The 19,250-nt window shown below is 35.7% G+C and overlaps 1 protein-coding gene across 1 annotated transcript in view; it reads right to left on the reverse strand.

Moving 5' to 3' along the window:
• Positions 1–17,957, reverse strand: part of MDFIC2 (MyoD family inhibitor domain containing 2) — a 110,002-nt gene extending 92,045 nt beyond the window's left edge. The window contains exons 1-2 of the mRNA XM_039477646.2: positions 17,870–17,957; positions 17,204–17,291 (exon numbers count right to left, since the gene is read on the reverse strand). Of these exons, the coding sequence (XP_039333580.1) occupies positions 17,204–17,291 (88 nt within the window). The 5' untranslated portion in view covers positions 17,870–17,957. The remainder of the gene's footprint in view (positions 1–17,203; positions 17,292–17,869) is intronic.
• Positions 17,958–19,250: the final 1,293 nt, after the last annotated feature.

The raw sequence follows: 19,250 nt of genomic DNA on the forward strand, positions 1-19,250 counted from the left end.
TTTCCTTCCCATTTTCTCTTTCCAGAAAAGTATTCCATTTCACTAGAACTAACAGGATTTTTAAAATTACATTAATATTCCTCTGGATAGTCTTAAGAAAAGGAATAAAATGAGTATCTGAACCTTACTGAAAGGAAAAAAAAAAAAACCTTAGGGGCTTGGTTATATTTATTAATTGGTAGAATCACCTATGCCCCTTTCAATTTCATCACTTTGTTTATGCTTGTGTGACATGCTGAAGCCCAAAGAGACTCTTGGAGCCAGGAAAAAAAGAGCAAAGTTATCAGATGACAGAGGGAGCATACAAGCAGAAGCCCAAGCTATCACTTAGGAGTATGGGTGTACTTTGGGCAACAGCTGGGTGCATTTTTAATGTTCATCCATTTTTATTAAGGATATGACTTGGCTTTATAAAGACATTGGCATGTTTTAAGTTGTCTCATCTAAGTTTCCTTTTCTCGGTGTTTTAGAAATGTCAGTTGTTCAAAATAATACTGCCCTAGCATTTAAAAACTAGTGTATAGAAATATATAGTTTTCTGTAAAATGAAAAACATATCATTTAGATTAAAAATTACATTAATTAAATTGATTTTTAAAATACTGTTCTTTATAAAATATTTCCATTTTTTTGCTAGTGAAACCTCTTCACCCTACGTCATGAATAGACCTTGTAGTACAAGAAGAGATGATACTTAGATTCTATTCTATTTCAATTTAACACATATTTATAAGCATTCACTGCTGACAGACACTGCTGTAGGTATGTAGGAGAATACAGGAAGGAACGAGAAACCACACATTCCCTTATAGTTTCAAAACTAAGAAAAAAGGAGAAAGAGATCCCAAAAATGACTGAGAAAAAAAGGAAAAGTAGTAATAGTAGTCATTATTGGGTGTGAAGTGATCATTCATTCTTGCTCATTCAGCAAGGAAGCCAGGTCACTTAGCATGCTTTCAGCTGCAAATAACAGAAAATTTCAACTCAAACTGGCTTAAAAAAACAAAGTAATTTATGGCTCACATATCAATTTTAAAGGTAGAGCGGCTCCGGGATAGACTAAATCAATGGCACAACAACACTTTTAAGAATCCAGATTCTTTTTTCCACGTCATTTTAGGTTAGTCATGTGGCTTGCTCAGTCTGGCTTCTCTTGTGATTATTAGATGGTTCTCCAAGTTTCACGCATTCCATAGCGACTTGATAGTATACAAAATACGAAACTATCTTTTCTTTCTTTTCTTTTTCTTTCTTTCTTTTTTTTTTTTTTTTTTTTTTTTTTTTTTTGAGACGGAGTTTCGCTCTTGTTACCCAGGCTGGAGTGCAATGGCGCGATCTCGGCTCACCACAAACTCCGCCTCCTGGGTTCAGGCAATTCTCCTGCCTCAGCCTCCTGAGTAGCTGGCATTACATGCATGCACCACCATGCTTGTGAACCATCTTAGAGGAGCCAATGATCCAAAAACAAAGCAAAGTAAAACAACCAACTCACCTCTCCCCAAGCAAACAAACAAAAACCCCAAAAACCTTTACTAGAAGCCCCTTTACTAGTAAACCTTTACTAGCAGATGGGCTCTCATGTCTCATTGTCCAGAATTATTCATTGCCTAAAACATTAATGATCTGTTGCCTAAAATGATCATTGGCAAGGGTAGTGTGACCACCATTATTGGGTTAAACCTGTCAGAATTCTTCCAGCTTCTGAGATTGGTGATGGAGTCCACCTGGAAATGCATGGCTGTCCTGAGATATGTGGATTCCTGAACAAAGTTGAGGTTTCTTAAGAAGAATGGAGGAATGGATAATGGGGAGGCAACCATAGTAGCCATTATGATTTTTTATTTATAGCTTTGGAAACTGAGTTTCAGTAGTATTAAGCAATTGACCAAGATCAATATCTAATGAGTAGTAGATCCAGATTTCAAATATAGGTATGTGTGATTCCAAAGACTCAAACCTTTGACTGCATTATTCCCAATGGCTTACCATAATGGAAGCCCAGGCATGGTGGCTTATTACTGTAATCCTAGCACTTTGGGAGGCCAAGTAGTAGAATAACTTGATATCAGGAGTTCAAGACCAGCTTAGGAAACATGGTGAGACTCCATCTCTACAAAAAAGTTAAAAATTAGCCAGGCTTGATGGTGCACACCTGTAGTCCTAGTCCTAAGTATTTGGGAGGCTTGAGCCCAAGAGGTTGAGGCTGCGATGAGCTGTGATTGTGCCACTGCCCTCCATCTTGGGTGACAGAATGAGACCCTGTCTCAAAAAATAATAATAAATAAATATACAAATGTTACAATGCAAATATTTTAAAGTGCTATATCTTTTGATTCCTGTTGAATATCTTAGGCAAAGATGTTGCATCTTGGTATCAGTATAATACCTTATTTTTTATGAGACTGAATGTGGCTTAATGGAAATATGCCTCCCACTTGATCTTTGCCTTGTTTCCCATACTTGCTCATTATATTCCTTCATGAAAACAATAAAGCTAAATTATGTGTAAAAATAGAACCAACCATGACTAGCTAACCTTACTGCTTTTTTGGTAAACTGTGGCTAACATGTTTTAACTTGTTAAAGACATCAACAGGATTCTGAATCTGTTTTGTATCTTACATTTCATTCAAAGAAGCAGCAGTTTTAGTGGTAGGGAAAGGGTGAAAGCCTTTTTTATCACTACATTTTTTTTTTTACTTTTCAATAAGGCAAAAATAAGCTGAATGAGTCTTTTACCAGTATCACTAACCATAGACATTGTTTTTCTATGAGCCCCCAAATAAGTTGTAGTTTGAAACATGAGATGCAGTGACATTTAATTTAAATCCTATCTATGTTTTGTTTCCCTTTCTAATCAGTTTATTGTCCCCCTAAGTAAGAGACTGAACCAAACTCTTAACAGGATACTTTCTTACTATTAACTATGGCTTCCAGAGCCTACAAGAAAACTGACCTAATTTTAGATAACCAAAGTTCAAGAAACACTGAGCCCTAGTTTCTAGAATCCATCACCTCTCACACCATGGCATTGCTTAACATAATTTTCCAAATAAGAAAACATTTTCTAAAAAAAATATTTAGTTCCTTAATTCACATGAGGTGGAATCTACCCTGCATTTCTCCCCATGTTTCCAGTGGAATAAAAAGCATAATCATTTAGCCAGCAACTTGGACCTCATCCTTCCTTTTCCTCTGTTCCCGCAACCAGTTACCAAGAAGTCCACAATTTGAACTTTCAACAAGTTCTTAAAATTTCTCTTTTCCTCATTTACAATGTCATTCGTTTAACTCCTGCTTGGGCTACTGTAAGCCTACCTACCAGCTTTCCACCAATCTGCTTTTTCTACTCTTCAGCTCACAGTGCAGCCAGAGTGGTTTTTTATTTTTATTTATTTATTTATTTATTTATTTATTTATTTATTTTTGAGACGGAATTTCGCTCTTGTTACCCAGGCTGGAGTGCAATGGCGCGATCTCGGCTCACTGCAACCTCCGCCTCCTGGGTTCAGGCAATTCTCCTGCCTCAGCCTCCTGAGTAGCTGGGATTACAGGCACGTGCCACCATGCCCAGCCATTTTTTTGTATTTTTAGTAGAGACGGGGTTTCACCATGTTGACCAGGATGGTCTCGATCTCTTGACCTCGTGATCCACCCGCCTCGGCCTCTCAAAGTGCTGGGATTACAGGCTTGAGCCACCGCGCCCGGCCTCAGAGTGGTCTTTTAAAAAGGCATATCTAATAATGGCCTCTCTGTGCTTAGTGCCATTTAATGTTTTCCCATTGCCCCTAGGGTAAACTTTCACATGGCTAATAAACCCTGTGTGATCTGCCTCTCTGGTCTAGTTTTTTGCCAATATCTGACCTAATATCCCTACACCCCCCAGGCACCCCACACACATACAGTGGCTTAACCAACATGTGCTGATTGATGAATTAAGGAATATATTATTCCTTATCAAAATGTTCTTTTGAAATGATAAACACCTATTTCTCTCTGAACCTTGCTTGCTTAAAAAATTATGTTTATGCACAGTACTCTGCTTGCCAAATATAATATTGAATGATTTAAATAAATGTACAAATTATTTTGCCTAGCTCTTGGTAATTAGTTATTGTAAAATGAGTCCTTATAAAAATAAAGCAAAAGAACCAAAGAGCCTGCCTGTTTACTTAAATAAGCTAGGGAAAGTTCAAACAGATAGACGTTGTGAGATGCTTGCTCTACACCACAAAAAGAACTGGATATCTTGGTGGAAATTAGGAGTTTAGATATTTGAGCCACTCAGAGGCTGTAATTAGACTCTGCTTCTGCTTAACCCTAATGTTGTTTATTTAGTTTCTCTGATTATTAGTGACAAATTTGTATAATCTCTGTAGTTTCGATTGGTTAGACAGAAATATAAAGGATTATTATTGCATATGTCTGGGCGCCCCATGGAGTAATATGTATATTTGTGTTATCAGAATTCTTTGAAATGCATTAAATTCTTTCTTCAAGGATGGAAAAATATTTGACTTAGTTTCTTCCCTTATGTAAAACAAGGAGTTAAAATATTTCCTTCCTTGAGCATTTGGTTATTATTATTTTTTTCCTTTCATAGGCCATGTGTTAAGAAGTCAGGTAATTTGTAAAGTATCATTTGATTATCTAAAGAAAAAACTTAAACTAGAAAGTATTATTATCATAAACTCACAGACTTCTGACCATCAAAGTACAATTTAATTTAATTCATGATTGAAAAGTACAGTTGATGCATAAAGGCTATCTGAAAAATGTTACGTTTGTTTATGGTTGAAAGTTTTTACAGAGTTATCTCTTGTTCTTTGCTAATTCGTCTTATTTAAAGATTTAGGGAACAAATTTTTAAAAATTCTAAATATAACAAGGAAAATCAAGGTCACATCTGAGGTTGACAATCGGGTGCTATTTGCTAAATATGAAAAAACAGACTATGTACATTATAATTTTATTGTTGAAAAGATGGTTTGACCAGATAAGGATATTTGAAAATTAAAGTTAGATTTGGCATTGATATATCCTTAGGTTTGCAGGTTTTTGATCTGGTTATTAACCATGCAAAAATATATTGTTGTTTTTTAATCTGATCATAGTTGATTCTGCCACTGGAGTTATTTTTCCCCACACTTTGATGTGATATGTTTTATTTTCAAGTGCTTTTTTCACAAAGATAAGCAAACAAAATAAGATTTCCACTTCTCTTCTCCATCAACCATGTTTTTGTTTAGTTAGCCAACATCAATGGGAAGATATTAAAATGATTAATCATTATAATTCTTTTGTGTCTTAAATGACTGGATATTATGGGAGCTGAACTCCAACTTTTATCTCGTAAATACGAATGCAGCAATATTACTAAGTTGTAATTCATTTTGAACTATTTAATCAATGTGATCTACAGGTAAGTGGGCTTCTGAATCTTTGTCTAATTTCATTACTGAGTCCTCTTTCTCATTAAAATCACCATGACCGTGCTGAGGCCACGTGTTTAGGGAATCCAGCTGAATAAGTAATAGACTTAAAAATACCCCAGCTATATGGACTTCCCCAAACTTTTCCAATCTCCTTTAATTTTAGTTGTTGAAATGAGTGCAAATGGGGGCTCTTGGTTAGCCATCTTCAATATTTCAAAGCAAAGTCTATGATGGAAGATGTACTGGATTTAGGATGAGAATATCTGACTTGGGACCTGATCCTGTTGTCTACTACCCGGGTGACTTTGAACCAAATTATTTAAACTTCTCTGACCTTTATTTTCCTTATTTGTAAACATTTTGCACATATATTTTATGGAACTAAGCTGAGGCACTGATGTGCAATAGATTGTAAAGTGTCATCCAAAGGCCAAAAGTAAGATGTGAGGATCTCACGTGGTGCTTTGGGTTAGCCAGATTATAAAGAAATACCAAAACACATTGTAATGAATTCCTTTGAGATTTAAAAGTGAAAAACTTGAAACAGCCTGAATATCCAAATTTGAGTAATTGGTTACAAATATTTTGTTACTTCATAGAATACATTATGTATAGCCATTGAAATGATACCATAAATCTATGTTTATTGCTCTAGAAAGGTGTTCACATTAATTCATGAATCATCAAAACATGCTATTAAAATATTGCATAATCATATGTTATTAAAATTATAAATTTGTGTGTGTTTGTATACACACACATACACAAATATAAAGCATATAAGATGTACTGTGGCTGTCTGTGGGTGTTCGGATTCAGAGTAATTTTTGCCCCTTTCATTTTCTAATTTTTCTAAAAAATAGATAACTTACCTAAAGCCACACTCAAGCACATACCCACAGAGACACATATTAAAAATTCTCATTGAATCCAGAGGTTTCTATAAGCTCTGACAACTCCTGTCCCTCTGATTCCTTAATATCTAGTCCATGGCCAAGGCTCGTTGGGGTCAGCATTCTTTTGGGTTCCAACCCTTTGTTTTAATTGCCCTCCAAACGAGTATCTCAAATTCAGAAATCATGCCTTCTCATTTGTGGATACAGCAAGCTTCTAACTAGTCACTCTGGTTTCAGTCTTTACCCTTCCAATCCATCTTTATAATATCCTCAAATCACAAATGTTTTCTAAAACACAGAGCTGATTCAGTTATCTTTAAGTCCTCTCTGCCTTCCTGAACTCAACCCCACATATATCTTACAGCTTCCCTTTATCTAATAAATTTCAGTTTACACTCTTCATCCTAGTGTTAAAAGCCCTTTATAATATAGCTAAGATTTGTTTTACACTCCCACACATGCTCTTTCTCCAGTCAAACATAGCTATAGTTCTCTGAAGAGAAGATACCCCAGACTTTTCCACCTCCACACATTAAGCCATCATATTCCATCAGTTTGTATTGTTACTGCCTATTGAAACACTACTCATGATTTATAGTCCAGCTAAATTCCCATTTTTTTCTGAATTCTAGATGTTCTGTTTCCTACCTCTGAATCTCATATCTTCTTTGAAATTTATCCTTCCATTTATCATGTCATTTTTGAGCATCTGCTTCACCTCAGGGGCTATGGTACTTCAAATATAGAGGTAAACAAGCCAGAGACACCCCTGCCCTTGAGTAAACAACAATTGAATACTTAACATTTCTCCTTTATTTAAGTCTATTGACTTACGGGGGTAAACTTTCCTTAACTACCACCTTGTCTTACAGCATTATACAGACATTGATTATAGGCACATAGAGTGCTATTTGTGTTTGATTCTCTCATAGAAACTACCATGTTATCTACAAATAGAAAATATTCGATAAATGTATTGTTAGAAGGCCATAGAGACAGATAAAGTATGTGTATTGTTCCCAGCAACGTAGTTTTATGTGTGTGTGTATATCTATCTATTTATCTATCTATCTATCTATCTATCTATCCCTTTAACCATGTTACTTTTCCCTGTTGAGTGTTTTCAAAAATTAAATTTGATTCCTAATTAGCATTATTACTTCATCTCTAAAATACTAAGAACTAGTTATTTCTCCCAGTTGTATCTAGGGGAATCCAAGATGAGACTGATATTTCTTAAGTAAAACAGAAGCAAAATATACCTTCTTCTATCATACAACAAGTTATATTACAAAACCCATACTTGGTTATTTGACCTAGAGTTCAGAGGCCAGTGAGTTGCTTTTTAATTAATGGATGTTGGCCTACAGTATGTACTGAATTTGGATACTCCAACATATTCATGCCCTATAAACGCACTATGTCTCCAAGTTACGTTGCTATTTTTAAAAAGTCAAAAACCCCTTAGTGCAATTTTCTCCTCTTCTTTTGTTACTAAATAAATGATTCATCTAGAAAGTTCCTTTGGAAAAGTGAACTCATTACTATCTATTAAGTACTCCGTCTCTTTATGTTATAGTTTTTCCTCATTTAAAAAGAAGATATTAATTATTTTCCTTTCTTTAAGAAAAAAGGCTGAGTGATAAAGATTTTTTACACAAAAGGTCTTTTCTTCTGAGACAGAGCTGTAAAAAAATTAAGTTAATATTTTAAAATTAATTCTGTTGTTTAAAGCGACTCCTCAGCATAGTTGTTTTAGCCCAAACCTACAGAATCCATTAAAAACAAAACAAACCAAAACACTCTTAATTTTAAGGTAAATCTACATCTAAGGAATTGGGTATATTCATATGATTTGGTGTGTATGAGATTTCTTACTGCAAAATTCCATCCAAATTGTTTCTGTATGTTCTATTATATTTCAAATACAGCTGAAGAGCTTGTGCTTATCTGAATCCTATGGTAAACAGGATGTGTTGCTGATACTTTATTTTCCCAACTCAGTTATAAGTTCCTTGATTGGGCATGACAATCATTGTGTATCCCTTGTGTAAGTCTGTTTCTTGCAGGAAATAAAAACATTTGCTGATTTGGTTTAATTAATTTTACATTATTTTGCAAAACAAATGCTTTTTTTTTACAGTAGGAATGGCTTATCAATCTGCATTTGTACATATTGTTCTAATAAATTAGTTTTAAGACACATGTAAAGTGTGGAATCTTTTCTTAATTTGTGGCCTGAATATAGACTTTTGATACATTCTTAATTCTCAAGAAGATTTATTTATACAAACTTTTCATATTTTTATGGAATTTGTATTCCATATATTGAATATAAATATTAGCATCTATCTTTTGGGAACTCTAGGGAAAATTTAATTTTCTATCTATAATGTTGCATTTTCTAAATAGAAAAAATAAAATATATCTGATACATGAAAGAGGAGTTAAAAATGTAGGTTTTCTTCTCCTGTTGTCTGTTGTTTGAGATTAGAAATCATGAAGCACTTTTTTTTACCTTCTGCAGGGTAGCTATTTCATTTCAGATCCATACTGGTGTGGAAATTTAGCTCAAGAAGAAGAATTGCCTGATGTCTTACTTAATACTACGCTTCTATGAGTTGTCCTCTTTACTTTTTCTTGAAGTTATACACTGGCAAAACTACTGTCATTGCCCTTGCTTTTCATCTTTGCTGCACATTTACTTCTCCACAGGCTTGAATAATGGCTAAAAATGGTTGAAATGATTTATGCCTGTAGAGTGATGTCTTCATTTGCTCTATTCACATTCCTTTTTTTTCTTTTTTTTTTTACTAATGGTCTGGTGAACATCTAGTGTAGGTGCATTTTATTAGCAAGTATATTCCCTCTAAATGCGGTTCCTAAGCTGAAAGAAATGGGCCATAATCATATAAAAGTAAAGTATCTCTTTGTAGAATTTACAAGAAATAGAATGTCCTTATTCCTGAGGCATAGAACAAAAGAGACTTTTTTCCTCTCAATATAAGATTGCTCTTTATACTAATGTTGATTAAGTGTGTCACATCAATAGCTGTTGTGACATACAGGAAAATGAATGATTCTACTGAAAATCTCTATTAAAAGGTGTAACTTTTTTGAAATTTCTAGTTATCTACAATTTTCTTTTTCCTATTGAGACAGGAGGGATTAGTTCCTGGTCTCTACAGACTGCTTCACTCCTAGTTCATAAAACTGCAATTAATAATGGTGAGCTAAGATCATTCTGGATTTGATGTACTGCCCTATCATCATTGAACGAGAGTCTTTAAATCTGCTGTTTAACAACTTATTGGGACTTTGCACTGATTAATTCATCTGGTCATAGTCTGAAGGCTGACATGGCATCTTGTAGGCCTTCCATTCCATTGGGATCAACATCATCATTTTATATGAAATGAACTTACTACTTCATAGGCTTAGTTGGAAAGAAATTTTAACCACCAGCAGTAGGATGTGACACTGGAATTTAATTTGTTAGCCTATGAGAACACAGAAGATCTCATCTTTTACTGAACTTCCTAAATATAAATTAAAGTTATCAGAGAATCAAAATGATTTTGACATTTGAACTTCAGTAGAAGGCCAATACATTTAAAGTAAGTACTCTCCTTCCTGAAATGTTCAGTGCTTCATCAACAGCACACATCAGGTTCTTAAGAAAATATTATTCCTTGTGGAGAAACATATGGGTCATTGCTACTGGCTCGTAGAGAAGTCATTATGTTGGGGCCACACAGCAACTATTCTCCCTTTATTCTGATGCTCGAGCCCTTAATTTCCTCTGAAGAAATATCCACCTCTCATTGTGTGTAGCCATATGGTACTGTCAGTCAAGTTTCTTGGCTTGCCAACCCAGGAGTTAGACTGATGGCCAAAGTAATTGAGCTCTTTTCCTTGGGACTTGGAGTCTTAGGGAGGGGAATAGGAGGAATAAAAAATTAGGTAGAGATAATTTATTCCAGAAATGGTGATCTGAATATATTACATCTTGCTCCCAGGCTCACCAGAGCTAGGTTAGTTCCTGACTCTCCTGAACATGGATTTTTTTCTTCTAGGTTGTGAGCTACTCTTGCATCTTTCAGTAAATTACCTTTTTCATCAATGTGGCCAGAATCAGTGTATGGTTTTTTTTCCTCTCAAAAACTGATAAAGCTTCCTTTTACTAATGCTGAATTTTGAAAGTAATGTGCCACCCTTTGATAGTTCTATTTTATTTTATTTTTCTGAGATGGAATCTTACTCTGTCACCCAGGCTGGAGTGCACTGATACAATCCTGGCTCACTGCAACCTCCACCTTCTAGGTTTCAGAGACTCTCTTGCCTCAGACTCCCAAGTAGCTGGAATTACAGGCATGTGCCGTTATGCCCCACTAAATTTTTGTATTTTTAGTAGAGGTGGAGTTTCACCATGCTGGCCAGGTTGGTCTCAAACTCCTGACCTGAAGTGATCCGTCTGCCTCAGCTTCCCAAAGTGCTAGAATTACAGGCCTGAGCCTTTATTTTTACATCTAATTTTTTTCTGTCGGCTATGCTTAAAAACAAAACAACATTCTGTTTGGCTTTTACCTTTTCTTCATTCCAATTTTGGTTATTAGGTAACACACTTGAATAAGTTAATGAAGACTACAGGAATAAGAGCTAATGATCCCATTTCCTGTGTTTACATAGTAAAAAGAGTCTCAAGATATGCTATTTGTGGAAATTAACAATTTAAATAGGCATTGGTATGGCTTAATTTTTAAGCTAGACACAAAAAATGTCCCTCTTAGAAATGAGAGTTATCTGAGTGAGAGAATTAGCATGGATTAATATTTAGTCATTATAATAAAGCACTTAAGTACATGAGTTCCTTGAGGGCAGGAAATGTAACATTTTCATTTTTTGGCATCTTTGTTTCTTTGTCTCACACGTTTCTCCAAGTTCAAGAGGAGCCACATCAAATGGTTGCTGAATTGAATAAAATGCATATTTCAGAATTATATTAATGTTCATGATCCAAAATTATTATCTGAGCAAATGAAGTAAGTTGTCTTCCCTTAGAATTAAAGGGAAGGCCAGTGAATTTATGAATGTCGATAAATGTGAGAAAGAGTCTCACTTTCTTCATCTCATTTGAAAACAAACATGGAAGTTTAGGAATGAGATGAGATTTTTTATTAGGCTTTGAGATTTTGCACTATATTGAAAAGGGAATTTTTGGAAACTGGATATTTTGGCCCTCTAGTCTCTTTTCTAGTATTTTGGATTATTAGTCTCTAATATTCATTAATTCTGATAACTGTGATAACCAGTGTCTTCAAGGTGCCAAAACTGGTAACTTAACTTTTCTATGTCAACACTAAATAAGTTCAGACGTGTTTCCTCCAAAATGCACCTAAAAAATGGTTTTTATATCACCAAAGATTGCTGTCATTGTGTGACTGCTTACAGATAAGAAGCTATACTTAATTCAAAATCACTACAGAATTCTCATCTTCCACACTTTCCTTCCTGGCATGTATGGAAGGAGAGAGGAAATCTTGTTCACTGCCCATTTGTCACCCCCTATTTTTTTTCTCTATCATGGATTTGCCCATTTGGGTACAACACAATTTAACAGTAATTGGACAAAGCCAACATCTGGTTAGAAGTTTGCAAAACTACTGCTTTGGTGCATTAAAGGAGCACTTGAAATTGGAATGATTTGTTTTTCCCCTATTGGTGACAACTGTGAAAAGAATGCTCCTCTGAAATAATTACAGGTAGCTAGTTTTCTGAAGGACTAAAAATTTATTTCAATATTCTTAGCTTCACATTTTTAGTCATATTATTGGTGTCTTGACTTTGCTCATATGTATAAATATGTATGTATATGCATATATGTGTACATATATACACATTGACTTTGACTTTGCTCATACAAATAAATATGTATAAATATGTATGTGTGTATATATTTATATATATATATATATAGAGAGAGAGAGAGAGAGAGAGAGACAAATAGAAAGATAGACAGATACAGAGATGATCTGTGCCAATGCAGCAATGTTTGTGAAAAACCAGTTTTCAGAAAATTATATTAGGTTTTGTTTAGAGATACGCTCTCCTAGGACAGAAGTTGCAAATTGGCAGTCTGTGAGCTGAAATATACCCAAGAGTCTGGTTGCATTTGCCCAGGTATTTGGGTGGTATTTTATTGTTGTAGTTATTACTACTTAACCTTTAACAATCAGGGGATTCCACAAAGAAACCCAGATTTCCAGTTTTTCCTGAAAAATCTGAAGAATCTGTTCAAATACTGGCAATGCTGTGATTTTAAACTGCAAATGGCAACAATTTAGGGCCTTCAATCCCTTCATCTTGATGTTTCTCTTCCGTATCAAATGGTGTAAGCTACAAGCACTGAAATGCTTACCTAGAATGCTCCTTGGCTTAATGGGGTATTACATGACATCCTATTCCACCTGTAATTTTTTTCCCCCAATTTTTATGTTATAACAATTTTTCCTCCTTAAAGTTTTTCACATTTGGGCCTATTTTCTCCTTCTCTTTGATATGACTTTCATTCAGGTCATATTTTTTCTCACTTCAAGGCTGCTAACTGTAGCTGTCTGTCTTAGCCGTCACCACCCCTTTCCTTTAACCTTTCCTCTGCCAGCTCCACCCCATTTTGCACACCAGTTACATATTTACAGGCTCATAGCACATGAGCCTTCCTCCAGTTTCTTAGTTGTTGTCCTCAGACCTGCAGTGACAACACAGAACAAATGTCCACTACTTAACCTACACTCAGCACTCAATTGTTTTCTCACTTCATTTTGCATTATTCCATTCATGAATAATAAGCTAATATGCCCATTTCCCTAGCCCAGAAACAGGCATCTTCCAGTCTCTGATGCCTTTGCTCTCAGCATCACCTCATTCTGTCCACCTATGCAAAGAGACTGTGATTGCCTTCAAGACTGGAATTTCTAGAACAGTTTGGCCCACAGTTTGTGTGATGTAACTCATCTTGCGTGGTGCCTATATTTCTTTCTTTCTTTTTTTTTTTTTTTTTTGAGACAGAGTCTTGCTCTGTTGCCTAGGCTGTAGTGCAGTGGTGTGATCATAGCTCACTGCAGCCTCAACCTCCTAGGCTCAAGCAATCTATGGCCTTAGCCTGTCTAGTAGCTGGGACTATAGGGGCATGCCATTACACCTACCTAATTTTATTTTACGTTTTTATTTTTTTGTAGAGACAATATCTCACCATGTTGCCCAGGCTAGTCTCAAACTCCTGGGCTCAAGGGATCTACTCATCTTCTCCTCCAAAAGTGCTGGGATTATAGGCATGAGTTACTGTGCCAAGCAATGCTGCATATTTTTAAATCATGCCTTGTTTCTCTGATTATTTTAAAACCGGGCTTCTCCAAGCATGGTTTTAAATGAGTGCTTTTTTGTGTGTGTTGGGGGGGTCTGTCAGTGGTATGTCTCAAGCAAAATTTACTCTATTTTTTGATAATAGCTCTTTGAAACCACCACTGATGTGAACAGGCCCATCACCCATCTGGGGGAGAGTCAAAGGCATTATTAAGAGTCTCTTTGCCTTCCTGGCAAAGGCAAGACAATTGGATGAGATGAAGGAATAATAAGGTCCTCAAGTGCAGGAGCATGTTTCTTTTTTGTATTGTTCTCTGCCACACTCATACCTTGTCTCTAGTCACTCCAGTGGACAACATTGAATTGAATTGGATAAATGACATGAATGTCTGAAGTTGAGAAGTTAGAAACAAATAGCAGTGCTCAGAATGGTGATGGTGGTGGTAACTCTTGTTGCTTGCGTGTTCACTCTGGAATCAAGCACTGCACTCCGTGCTTTGTGTCAGTGACTCCAGTGAAGTGCTTCCCCAACCCTAATACGGCGTTGCTGTGATTACTCTTATTTTAACAGTGAGGTGTATTCAGCTGGAATTCCAGAGGGAGGCAGCAGAGCCACTGTCATGTGAGATGTGACCACTTTGTCACTAATGAAAAAAAAAATCACTTTTTTGAACAACTGAAAGTATTTGTATTATTTTTTTAAAGGGGAGTGAGGGAGGGTGGAGGTTGACACATTTAAAATCCTGATTGATAACTGTTGTGGAAGTCACTGTAATAAAGTGGTTTAATGAAAAAAACAAAATTTGGACCTGAAAGACCTAGGCTGGAGATTCAATTTGCCACTTAACAGACCTGCAAATGTGAGCAAGATCTAAAGTCTTTCTTAGCCTACATCCCTTAATTTGTAAAATGGAGACAGTACTACTGCATACCACCTTGTTATAGGGATTAAATGAAAAAAATTATATAAATACTATAAAAAGTGTTGTTGCTATTGATTGTTCAAAGTGTGAACTAAGCTCTCAAAAAATATAATTATATTATCCTGAGTAATGCTTTTAAGAGGGGGAAAAAAGAGAGAAATAATGAAATCACATCCTCATAATCTCATAAAGCAAGTATTGCAGTCACCAGCTAGGAAACCGAGGCTCAGGGAGGTAAATAACATGGCACAATCACACAGCTAGTAGATGGCTGAGCTGCGATTTAAAAACCATGCCTGCTTGACTCCAAATGCCATGCTCTTTTTACTGCACCACTTGGCCTTTTTAAAAAATAAGCCAATCCATATACTTTTTCTTAACATTGAAAAAAAAAAAACAACATTTATGTTGGAAAACTAACTCATCCTGATAATTCCCAATTAAGATGTTGTCATCTAACATCTGGCTCAATTTCCTTTTATGAAATATAGTAAATATAATTTGAGCATAGCTTAAATGAAGTGTCCAAATGAGATAAAACAGGTCACCTGGGAAATTAGATTTTATAGATTATAAGAATTCAATACCTAAGTTGTACTTAATGGACACAATTCTTTTTTTAAGGAAAATTCTTCAGGAAACAATTGATTGGTCTATCAATTTCATTATTATTTCTGTATGAGACATCCATAGCCTGAAGTAATTAAAGTAAAAATAAATAATATGAACTTCTCCATAAGTAGTAAGGAACATCTCTATCTTCATAGATTTGGGATTCATAAGAAAAACACAGGGGATCTTTGATGCATGCTCTATTTTTTTCTTTCACGTGGTTTTTAAAGGATTCTATTTATAAGAACTTTTCAAATAAGAAGTTAGAGAATTTTCAAGCCTTTAACAGAAGTGAATCTGAGAACACTTTATGTCTGTATCAACTTTTGTCCTAAAGTAGAGTCTCTTAAATAGATGAGGTCCTACTATTAAAATTGGTTGCTGGGCAATTGGGTAGAAAAAAAATTATCTTTTTTTTTCTTTTAAATAAGTATATTTTTATCATTTTAAAATTTTATTTACTATTATATTGTTGAGACAGAGGCTTGCTTTGTCACACAGGCTGGAGGGCAGTGGTGCAATCTCAGCTTACTGCAATCTTCACCTCCGGAGTTCAAGCGATTCTCCCACCTCAGCTTCCTGAGTAGCTGAGACTACAGGCATGTGCCACCACACCAGACTGATTTTTGTATTGTTAGTAGAGACCACAGCTTCACCATGTTGGCCAGGCTGGACTCGAACCCCGACCTCAAGTGACCCACCAGTCTCAGCCTCCCAAAGTTCTGGAGGTGTGAGCCACTGCACCTGGCCATGAGTGTATTTTTAAATAAGGGTGGGGGTAGGGTGAGATTAAGGACGAGAGTGGATATGAGGGTTTGATGGAGTTGGAGGTGTTGATTTCAGCACTGCAGGAAAACATTTTTGAGCACAGATCATGTTCTGACAAATAACTTAAACATTTTTTCCTTTGGAACATAGTGAAGTGGTGGTTAAATTCACATGCTGTAGAATCACACAACCTGGCATTGAATCCAGCTCTGGCACTTCCTAATTTTGTAATTTTAGGCAAGTTACTAGAACTCTTTAAGGCTCTATTTTCTTATTGGTAAATTAAGGATAATAGCCGCTTCACAGGGTTGTCATAATGATTCAGCAAAATCATCAATAAATGTCAATAAACATTGTCAATGTTGATATTATTATTATCATTATTTTGACATTGTCTAATTTACTTGGCATATTTAGTAGAGTTTCCTATGATCTTATAAAGCAATTTTTAAGAATGTCAGCTACTTAAGAATTGCCCCTTTAAAATTTAATAAAGTCATTAAATGCCGAAAAAGACACAGCATAACTATTTAGATAAAATATCAAATGTTTCCTTTATGAGACATTAAAAGTGATCATAAAAATCAAAAAATTATAAAACCATGCCTTCTAGTAAATAATCACAGGTTTAGATGTATTTTCAAAAGTGCACAAATCTGTACTCATCATAGGAGAACATATTGATTTCTGTGTGTATTTCAAGCAACCATTTTACCCACGCAGTACCCATGGCCGACAGCATTCTCCCCTGGGAAGGTGGCTTCTCTAATTGCAGTGAATGGCGATTCTATTTGTAGACAAATTTTCCTATAGCAAGCATTCCTTTCTGTGATTATTATTTAAAAATACTTGTCCTTAAATTATTTAGTTTTCTTGGCTATAAAGGAGAAAAACCCACAGCACTGCAAAGACCTCAAAGATAATATAAATCTGAGTAGAAAATGCATATTAAGTCTTACTAACAAAGTAATCTATGTTTCCCGCAACACAGGGACCATAAGAAGCATTTTAATAATAAAGATCTTCAAACAACCACTTAGCCCATGTGTGTATTCACAAAAAAAAAAAAAAAAAAAAAAAGTGACAATCAGAAGTACTACTATTTGAACTGCCAGGACATGTTTCCTCCTTCTCCCATTCTATTTCTTGCTTAAAAACAAAAGCAAAATTTTCACACCAAAAGAAAATCAAGAGCAAGAAAACTTACCTTCTTTCAACCAAGAAATGTTATTTTTATCATTTTCAAAATGCTCAGCTGTTCTTACTTTTATCTTTTCCAGCTCAGTTTCTGACATCTAAGTGGAAACAGAATTTGTGATATAAAAAATTCATTAAGAGCCCAAATTTATAACATTGAGTTTTATATTTAGAAACTACTGCCATATTATGGGAAAATTTTATCTCTGTAGTTTTTCAGTTCACTGTCCAATGTTAAGTCTTAACATTTTATTCATTTGTGTTATTTTAAAACATTGACATTGAAAACTAAACTTTGTTTCCTTGTCCAGCAACAAAGATTGTTGTAAGACCTTACAGTTTCTGAAAGTGAAAGAATAACAGATTAACAACTAGCCATGGATTTGTAACAAACAAACAAACATTCAGTGGCTGTTTTAGTATTTTGCATACCTATAGTAAAGCTTGCTGCAAAGTGATATGCAAAGAGACAAATAACAATAAAACACAAAAGCATCTTTTCAGGAATTTATTGGGTGGGAATGAAGAACCTTAGGATATAAGCCAGGCCAAGTTGAGCTCCCTGAAGGTGTTGACGAGACCTATTATGCACCTTCAGTACAGTGCACTTGACTTTCGTGGCTTGCTCGAAATGAAGTAGGACACTCTGTTTGAATCAGCACCACAAGGTACTTACCTGTGTGTTCCAAAGGGAGGCCCAAGGTGTGGGGCTGGGGAGCAGCGAATTGCAGCCTCCCTTGTCTCTGGATGTCCAGCATTCCTCTATCCTGATAGAAGTGAGCGAAGAAGCAAACACACTCCCTCCCTGGGTGGTGCTAGATTTGTATTGCTGCCAGAAGCATCCAACTTGCGGCTGAGAGTTTTTTTTTTTTTTTTTTTTTTTAAGGTAATATAAAGCCTGTGGTTGAAAACAATAAAAACCTTCTCCAGGCTAACACTTATTTAAAATGATATTCTGCAAAATAGGAAAAAAATAATGAATTCTTTTCAACTGGACCAAGTTTCTTCCATCCCCGCCATTCATTACTTAAGGCTAATATTAAAAGATGTAGAAAAAAATGTACTGAAACGTGTACACAGGCTATTTGGGTTAAGAGAAAAAAAGGAAACCTTTAAAGCTATACTCTCTGGAAATTCAGCCTGTAGTTGATAGTTTGAAAAGTGAGTGTTTTTTCCACCTAATAGTTTATAAAAAACAAGAAAACATTTCAAATTTTTTGATCATTTGCAGATATTCCAAAGAGAGTTTGAAATAACATTCCAGAGATAATATGTCATTAAATTTTTAGGTAAGGATTATACTGATTTTGCCAGGCATTGTGGCTTACGCCTGTAGTCCCAGCACATTGAGGAGGCTGAGGCAGGAAATGGATTGCTTGGGGCCATGAATTCCAGACCAGCATGGGCAACATAGTGAGATCCCAGCTCTACAATTTTTTTTTTTTTGAAACGGAGTTTCGCTCTTGTTACCCAGGCTGGAGTGCAATGGCACGATCTCAGCTCATCGCAACCTCCGCCTCCTGGGTTCAGGCAATTCTCCTGCCTCAGCCTCCTGAGTAGCTGGGATTACAGGCACGCGCCACCATGCCCAGCTAATTTTTTGTATTTTTAGTAGAGACGGGATTTCACCATGTTGACCAGGATGGTCTCGATCTCTTGACCTCGTGATCTACCCGCCTCGGCCTCCCAAAGTGCTGGGATTACAGGCTTGAGCCACCGTGCCCGGCCTACGATTTTTTTTTAATGTTTTAAATTAGCTGGTCATGTGTGTATGTCTGTAGTCCTAGCTACCTGAGAGGCTAAAGTGGGACAATCCCTTGAGCCTGGGAGGTCGAGGCTGCAGGGAGCCATGATTGAGCTACTGCACTTCAGCCTGGGCAACAGAGCAAGACCCTGTCTCAAAGGAAAAAAAAAAAAAAAAAGGAAAAGAAACAAGGATAATAGTGTTTTCAATGGAAGATTAAAAATGGAAAGCACAACCGTTGGGTATACACGATGATAAATAGCCCACCATTTCTAAAAGTTGCGTTTTTCTCATCAAGGAAAATAATATTTAT

Source organism: Saimiri boliviensis, chromosome 8 (assembly GCF_048565385.1).
Source record: "Saimiri boliviensis isolate mSaiBol1 chromosome 8, mSaiBol1.pri, whole genome shotgun sequence".
Classification (NCBI taxonomy): domain Eukaryota; kingdom Metazoa; phylum Chordata; class Mammalia; order Primates; family Cebidae; genus Saimiri; species Saimiri boliviensis.